General features: G+C 44.7%; 1 protein-coding gene across 3 annotated transcripts in view; it reads right to left on the reverse strand.

Moving 5' to 3' along the window:
* Nucleotides 1-6575: 6575 nt before the first annotated feature.
* The window catches only part of SGMS1 (sphingomyelin synthase 1), a 235965-nt gene continuing 233696 nt past the window's right edge, over nt 6576-8844 (reverse strand). For all 3 annotated transcript variants that reach the window (XM_077755220.1, XM_077755221.1, XM_077755223.1), the window contains one exon: nt 6576-8318. In XM_077755220.1, coding sequence (XP_077611346.1) covers nt 8139-8318 — 180 coding nt within the window. In that variant the 3' untranslated portion in view covers nt 6576-8138. The remainder of the gene's footprint in view (nt 8319-8844) is intronic.

Raw genomic sequence — 8844 nt, forward strand, 5'->3', positions numbered from 1 at the left:
TTCTTACAAAGTTAGTGTAGACATAAAAACGTTTCATAATAAAATATTAGAGGGGAACGAGGGTTTAGAGGAAGAGGGTCTCAAGGCCAAATAAAGTTGGCAAATGCTTAGTTTAATGGAATTTAAGTATGTTTCTTTCTAAGGGAAGCTTTGTAATGGCTTTAAATACGCTCATAGGAATGCTAAATTTACGTGTGTGTGCGCGCGTGCGCGCCTGTGTGTGTGTGTGTGTGTGTGNTAGCCTGCCCCGAGGCCCCGCCCCCAGCCCTCCAGGCCCCGCCCCCAGTGGCTCCGGGAGCCGCTCTTGTCCCACTAGTGCATTTCCTGCTGTCCTGGGCCGACTGGGCAGAGGAAGTGAGCTGCTCCTGATCCGATCCGAACAGAAGCCAGCAGGTCTCTCCAGTGAGCCCGCCTGCCTTCCTGCTCTGACCTCCTTTAGCGGTAGGGAGATTGCCAGCAATTCCTCCTCGTTTTCCGTCAAATGGAAAAGACTTGGACGGGGGCCCTCTTCATTCCCCAGAAGAAAATGAATTTTCCCAGGGTCTGCGCAAATTCATAGTGTTTGCTGATTTTAATTGGTGATTAAACCCTGATCGTCTTGAGAAACCAAGCCAGTTTTGATGGCCCAGATCTACAGGAAGCCAATTTGTCACAGCTCTCCAAGCGCGGGCATGTGTGAAAGTGACATTTCAGATACATTCCCATCTAATTTTGGTGACTTTTGTTTGAATTCACACTTGGTGAATGTTAATAGTATGTGGGGGTTATGTGTGCTGCATACATTGACATTTTCTCTCCTGAAGGAAGTAGCTTATTGCCCCCCCCACCCGCCGCCGCGCAACCATTTTTTGCTGTGTTGGATGCAAGTGGTACTAAGTGTTGTGCAAAAACAGGAACAAGACCTACTGGCCATGTTCCCTGCTTCAGTCCTTCTGCCCAGGGGCCCAGAGCCCCAGGGAAACCTCCTTAGCAGCCTCTCAGCCCCAGGGTTTGCAGAGGTCACACTGCAAGCCTCAGGGGCAGAGATAAGGCCTTTGGTCATCTGGTGTCCGCTGGCAAGCACAGGAATGTGCTCCCACGTCTGGGGCCAGCGACACTTCCCGGGGAGACGTGTGACAGCAGCACTGACTGGACACAGCCCCTCTGTAAGCTTAGCTTTCTGTGCTCACCCCCAAAGCCTGCGGATTCTGCCGCCGCGGCTGGTTTGCACGGAGCCTGCAAGGCTCCCTGAAGCGGCTGTCACGTTCTTGCTGCGGAAGGGAAGCTTTTGCTGCAAACACACTGCATCCTCACTTCTTATCCCTGCCAGGGGCGACTGTCACAGCTCCCCACAACCAGGCGACAGAAGCCTCCTGGGACCCCCGGGGCTAGCCAGGAACACGCTTCCGGTAAGCCTGGCAGCCACTGGATTGTGACCTCTTGAAACTCAAAGCCAATGATTTCAGAGAACCTTCCAAATAAACATTCATTTGAACAGATCACACTTTTTCCCAAATGAGGTTCCCCCCCCTCCTGAAACCTCCTAAATATCAAGGATTATTGCTATGTGTCACTGGTGGAAAATTGGATTTTGTGCACAACAAGCTCAATAATATATTAAAAAGAGAATGCACAAAAGGCAGACTGCTTTGGCTGAAACCCCCTTTTTGTCTCTTCTCTCAGGCTGATAAATACTATTATCAGGAAGCAATTAAAACGATACCAGTTCCTCCACATGGCAACACAGAGCTGGCCAGGGGAGCAGTTTCAAAGCACCAGTCAATCATGGAGTCACACGTTTCTGTTTCATGGCGTCCCTTGCTCCTTGTCCGAGATAACTGTGTCCTGCTCTGTCAGAGTCAGCCAATAGTCTGGTCACCATTTTGCACACACATCAGATGCTCAGGACGGTCAAGAAGTCTTTTAACAGGGACCCAAGACGTACATCGCTTCCAACTACTGATAATGAACCCAGAAGTTCAATAAAGGCTGAGTCTAGGTTTGGTTTAGCGTGTGGTCCAGCTCTCTGCCTGGCTGGGGCCAGTCTTTCCATTGACTGGGACTTCTTCCTTGGCTCCCAGGGGCCTCGTTTTCATCTCTCTCTCTCCATCTCATTTTCCTCTCTATAATGCCAGTGGTTGTTTACTGAGCACAGAACTTATATGTGTGCCTCATCATTGCCCCACCACCACCACACACATAACCTGCAGTGCTGGCCTAAATGATACACCTTCTTTCAGGAACTGCCCTTGGTATGTGTTTGAACGTGACAAACTGCATCTCCCCAAGCGCTACTGCATCTTAGAGTCAAACTCTTGAGAGAGGAGTTAAACAAAGCCCTTGATGTGAAATAAGGTAAGGACGATATTCTGGTTGAGGTTCTTGGTAGAATATGAACTGGGACAGCTACAAGAATGCCGCTTGCTATATTTCCTACTCACACTGAAGAAGGCTTTGAGTAACCGAGTTAAACTATTTAGAACTTATCTTGGTCCAAGCCAGAGAGAGAGAGAGAGAGAGAGAGAGAGAGAGAGAGAACTGACTAACCCAACAGAATATACAGTAAACACTTGGACATAAATGGACCGAACATTCTGGACTGTAGGCAGGTGACATTTTCTCTTAATGTTCCTCATAAGCAGTCGTATTTATTACTAATCAACATCCTTGGTAATTGTTTCCCAGGGACCAGCCCAGAGACACCACAGCACTGACAGACAACTAACAACTAGAGTGTTCAAAGAAAGAAAGAGAGGGGAAAGTCATTCAGACTACTCTGGAGTTTGGGCTTTGCTTTAGCGCCTGGCTGCATCCTAGGTCATCTGTGGGAGGGCACATCAAAGGCTCTGGTGGGTAAGTTCACAGTTAAGACACTGCATGAACGCCGTCCATTCCCCAGTCCAGTGTTAATTATCTTCATATTCTTCTGGACACCTTGCATGTGGAGAGTTGGAAGTCATTACAGTGGACTCGACCAGCCATTTTTAGTTTTAGTTCATTTGTTGTTAGGACACAAATTTGTATGTCCGGACGTTAAGGATACTCTAGAGATAACTGCTTAGTCATTGTCTCCCAAATTTATTTGACCACAAAAGCTGGGTCACCAAGGGCTTCTGGTTTCATATTAAACAAGCAAAGAGCTTGAGAGTCAAGTCACTGGTCCTATCCTTATAACTAGAAAAGGTTGGACACACTAAAAAACGATTTTTCTTGGAGCCATCACAGGATTGGGGTCAATGGGTCCAACCAGCATCCCCAATTCTGGAGAGACAGGTGCATCCAGAGTCACAGCTGAGATCTGCTGTTATCTGGAGAAGCTACTTGAAAGCCATAAATTAGAAGGCACACTTACATGGAAACTTAGATGAAGTGCTGGCGGGGGCGAGGGGAGGAGTCAATAATCCACATATAATTTTGATTCGCCTAAAACTTACCTACTAATAGCCTACTGTTGACCAGAAGCCTTATAAATAACATATACAGTTGAGTAACACACATTTTGTATTCTATATACTGCATTCCTAGAATAAAGCTAGAGAGGGGCACCTGGGTGGCTCAGTCGCTTGGTCATCTGACTCCTGGTTTTGGCTTAGGTCATGAACTTATGGTTCATGAGTTTGAGCCCCACACTGGGATTCTCTCTCTCTCAAAATAAATGAACTTTAAAAAAAGAATAAAGCTAGAGAAAAGAAAATATTAAGAAAATCAGAAAATACATTTACAGTACTGTATTTATTGAAAAAAAAAATCCATGTATGAGTGGACCTACTCAGTTCAAACCTGATTCAAAGGTCAACTGTGTATGAGTTGTACTTTAAACGTGAAAGGCCTAAATACATCAATAAAAAGACAGAGATCATCAGAAGAGATTAAAAAAAAGATGCTGTTTTTCTGTCTATATATTCTGTCTATAAGAAACCCATTTTAACCATAAAGATCCAGAGAGGTTAAAAATAAACGGGTCAAGGAAAACATATACCATTCCAACACTAATCAGAAGAAAGCTGGAGTCGTTATTTTAATTTCAGACAAAGCAGACTTCAGAAGAAGGAATATCATCAGGAACAGAGAGATGACATAATGATAAAGGGGTTAAATCTCCAAGAAGAGAGCAATTTTAATGTCTGTGTGCCTAACAAGAGAGCGTCAAAACACACGTGGCTCTAGGCCACCATGGGGCTGGGAGGGGGCTCTGGGCCAGCCCCTTCTGGGGTGTCAGAATCTTCCCTATCCTCACCTGCAATATGCCATGTGGCTTCACCTGAAGCCACACCCTACATGTCCTTCAACACAGGAGCCCAGATGCTGGAGGCTGTATAGCTTCTGAACTTGGACTTTAATTTTTTAATTAAAAAAACACTTTTTAAAATGCTTGTTTATGAGAGAAGAGAGTGTGAGTCAGGGTGGGGCAGAGATTTTTTAATTTTTTTTTAAAAAATTTAATGCTTGTTTATGAGAGAGCTAGGATGTGAGTGGGGGTGGGGGTGGGGCAGAGAGAGAAGGAGACACAGAATCAGAAGCAGGTTCCAGGCTCTGAGCTGTCAGCATAGAGCCTGATGTGGGGCTCGAACCCACAAACCGGGAGACCATGACCTGAGCCGGAGTCAGATGCTTAACCGACTGAGCCAGCCAGGTGCCCCCTTTTTTTTTAAGTAGGAAAAACATGGGAGTCTATCTCATTGATCTCTGTCTTCAAATCTTTAGTAAACCTGCCCCCAAGAATTCTCAACTCTCCAGTCTTTGCACTCACCAACCACGGTGTGTTGATGGTGAATGGCTCTTCTAAATAAGTACTATTCCTGTGGATCAAGTGATACCCATCGGCTGCTGTGATTCATAGACCACAAATTCTCACGGACGTTTCTAAAATCGCTCAGTCACTAGATGCTAAATGATACCAGTGCCATGCCAACACTCACAAACTCTAAGCATTCCTCATACATGCAACACATGTTAACTCACATGATAAACCCTAACTCTGCTTTGCCTTAGTCCTGTTCCTCCCGCATCTGGCTTCGGGCAACATCCTCTCACTCAGCCTCTCAAGGACCATGCTCACCTCTGACCTCTTGGGAGTCTGGACCCAGCAGGCCTCACTTAATTTTCTTGTGACTTACATGCTGAACCAGCAGACACATAAGAACTTTAAGGTGCTGACAGACAGAATGTCAAGTCTGGATTTGTTCAGAGTAAGTTTCCAGACCAAAGGGAGAGAAAAATAAAGGACATCAGTATCATGGAACCCGAGGAGCATATTCTACTTCCCTAAGGTTAACTCAACACCTGGTTGACTTTTTTTGTACAATGTTGGTCAAATTAAAGCAAGGAGGCATTCTCATTTTATGTGATATTTATCAAGTTTATGAGATCTTTATCACATTGATCAATTTAGGTGTGTGCTTGGAAGACAAATGAAACATTTAGCAATTAGGAAACTGGCAAAATTAGTCTCGCCTACCTCATGATGTGGATTTCCTCGTACTCAGTTGGTAGGAAGAGACATTCTATGTGGCCTTACCACTGCAGGCACCCATGTCTCCCACTGCTGACTCCTACAGAAGAATTTATGAACTTTCACAGTATTTGGGGAAGCGCAGGGTGGTGAGGAGAGGGTGGAGACCTGAACTCCAATCAGGTTTTCACCACGTACCGGTTGCATGACCTTGGGAACTTTATTTAACATTGCTGTCACCTCCCACAAAATGGGGTAATCATTAACCTTGTGGCTGTGTGCTGGTTAACAAGACAGTGTGTGTAAAGAACGCCCAGCTCGTAAAGAGAGCCAAATAAAGGAGCTATTGTCCTTAGGAGGTACTGTCCTACCAAAGGAAAGGGCAGGGAAGCACATGTCCTCATTCAGGCAGACATCATCAAGTGTCCTGCGATTCTCTGGAACACGAGGTTTTCGCTATCCTTCCTGGCTCTTCCGACCAGGGAGTCACAGGGTACGTCCATTCATGAACTGGTGCAGTCAGGCATGAAGAGCAACCAGTGAATGAATTTCTTAGTACTTAACGTAGTATGCAAACCTACACTAGTCCTTTTATATATATATATATATATATATATATATATATATACACACACACACACAACTGCTTTGACCAAGGAAAATAAAAAAAAAAATTATAAAACTGCTTTGACTTAGAAAAAAAAAGATCCAATTTTCAGCACATGCCAGTAATGTGTTTTCTTTACTCGAGTTACTTTCCCTTTCCATACGCAACACCTGCTCAAGGCTCCAAGAGTGTAACAGTCTGCGCTGGAGGCAGATCCGACAAATCTGGTCCTTTGAGGACAAGCTGAAGCTCCACGCAGGGCGCCTTACAGGTTTTACATCCCTGGCAAGGCAGTCTGCATCTTGAATTTAACTTACTGCTCTGATTCTTTCAGTATGTTTTTGAAAAACAAAACCACAAACACAACACAAACACTCACACATTTTAAGAAATCTCCAGGGGAAAGAAGCATGCTCACTGGAGGCCCTGTCTCAAACAAACTCCGTGAGGAAACGCCACAACTCGTGTTTTTCCTTGCTTTAGTGACTTCCTTTACCACCTCTTTGAAGGGTGTGAACACGTCAAGAATTACAGCCATTTATATTTTAAGTATCAGATTTTATTAAAAAGTGCATTTTGATTAATTTATGGTCTAGGTAAGCTGTTAAGATACCAGTATACTCTCTGGAATAATAATAACTTTACAAATATTTAAAACAAACAAAATTTTAAAAGCCTTTTTATTTCCTTCACCATTATTGTCTTACAATACAAATATCACCTTGTGAATACACCAAAAAAAAAAAAAAACCCTACGGAAGGTAATTCTGCTGCACGTAAAATACAGAGTGGATATATATACTTCTTCATTCTTAAAAAACTATTTTGTTCTCCACGTTGGCAAGTATGGAATAGAATACTTCCCCAAACATACTTCTGTTAGGAGTAAAACTTAGAGTTACATGCAGTTTCTGCACAAATATCTTTTAAAGAAATAGATCTCTGTTTTGTTGTTCACTAACAAAATTGTCATGAGAGTATGGATAACTAATTTATAGCTTTCAAGTTTTAGTTAAGTGATCGTTTTCAAAACTCTCTTTTTAAAAACAAAGTGTTCATGGCTGTTTTCATTGTATAGTTAAAATCGCACTACCAAAAAGACGATAAAATAACGTAAGTGGTCATGTCATTGCTGCCTGCTCACAATATGGGAACAGGGCTCTGATTTTCTAATTAACTCCCCCGCTCATTAATTCATAGCGATTTAAAAACCATAAAGCAGTCATTGGATTTAATTTAGCTATAAATGCAAAATTTAGTAGTGTATACATACATTTATATTTTCATGGAGTATTTTATTTTAAATAAAAACATTTAAGATTGCCTACGGACCATACAATCAAGACAAGAAAGGCACTAGAAACATAGACAAATTTCTCTCCCAAGAATCATTTTTAAATTTTAACTCTCTTCTCTCTGACATGTAAAAATCTTGAAATTTGGTTTTCATAACATCATTTTGAAAAATAAAGTTAGGAAATACTTAGAAAATCACTTTATAACAGAATCTTTTTTTTTTTTGCACTTTTTGATACACTCTGCTGATTTTTACAAAACCCAAAGTTACCAAACCTTTCGGTGTCTGTCATTTTTTTATTTGAATAGCGGTGCAACAGGTAGAAAGATTTCAGAATCGAACCCCAGTCAGGTGCTTAGAAACCTTCATAGAGACATTTGCTAGAAAATGGCTTACAGCCCAATCTTTGGGGCAAGAGATATGAAAAGTATGTTTTCCCAAGAAAATAATACGCTTTATTTTCCAGATGTGACTGGAAAGACCAGAACTGATGATATAAAAGCTTGTATTTATGCTGTTGCATCGTATACAAAGGAACATGGTGACGCCAGGTTATGCGGAACCCCGGACTGATGAACAGGAAATGTGTACAGTGCGTGATGGGTGACGTTTTCTTTATTGTTGTCCAACGCAGGTCCTTTGGAGAGAAAGAAAGATCACAGTGCTGACCAGGTAACTCAATAGGTTAAGTCAAGGGAACGGCTGAAGGTAATGGGGCCGGGAGGTGTCTGTTGATGGCGTCTGCTCCCCTGGAGTCCTCGGCACTTGGAAGGCGCCCTCGGGGCCCCCCCGCGGTGCGGCCGTTATGTCTCGCTCACCAAGCGGCTGTACTTCACTTGCCGGCCGAGGTGGAGCGCGGGCCACGGGAAGGGCCAGTGGTAGGAGCGAGGTACGATTCCCTGGACGTTCTTTTCGAAGTACTGAAACGGCCTGTACCACCACACCCTGGCCAGGAGGTTCATCTGGGAGGCTTCTTTGAGCACCTGCGGCGACAAGGACAGGACACCGGGTCGGGGGGAGCGGTTCGCAGGCCCCTGAACCAACGCGCGTCCTTTTCTAACGATCTTCCCCGTGAGGGGGACGTAGGTCCCCGCTTCCAATTCCCAAAGGACCCCAGGCCCGCCCCGTGTCCAGCCACGTACCCCAGTTGCACACGCATAGCCCCGCCCCGCTCTGCACTCGTGTGCTCACCAGGCCCCCTGGAGCAGGAGAGCAAAGAACCCCCAGCTCCGGAGCGCACGGAGGCCGCGGGGCCGACCCGGGCCCTTGGGCGTCAATGCGCGGCCCGGCTGGTGTCTCCGTTACCCTTCAGTGATGGCGGTTNTCAGGGGCAGGGGGAGGGTAGCACTTGTTCCAGAAGGATGCCATCTCCCGGTCACTGTACTAACACGTTTCTTGCTCACTTCCTGTTCTGAAGTGGGTCAGTGTTACAAAAGACGATGTCATCTTAGCTGCCTAGGCCTCTCGGAGAGAAACCTAAGATATCAGTGTTTTCCCTGTGCCCCCCCA

The sequence above is a fragment of the Crocuta crocuta genome, unplaced genomic scaffold (assembly GCF_008692635.1).
Source record: "Crocuta crocuta isolate KB4526 unplaced genomic scaffold, BGI_CrCroc_1.0 scaffold2, whole genome shotgun sequence".
Lineage (NCBI taxonomy): Eukaryota > Metazoa > Chordata > Mammalia > Carnivora > Hyaenidae > Crocuta > Crocuta crocuta.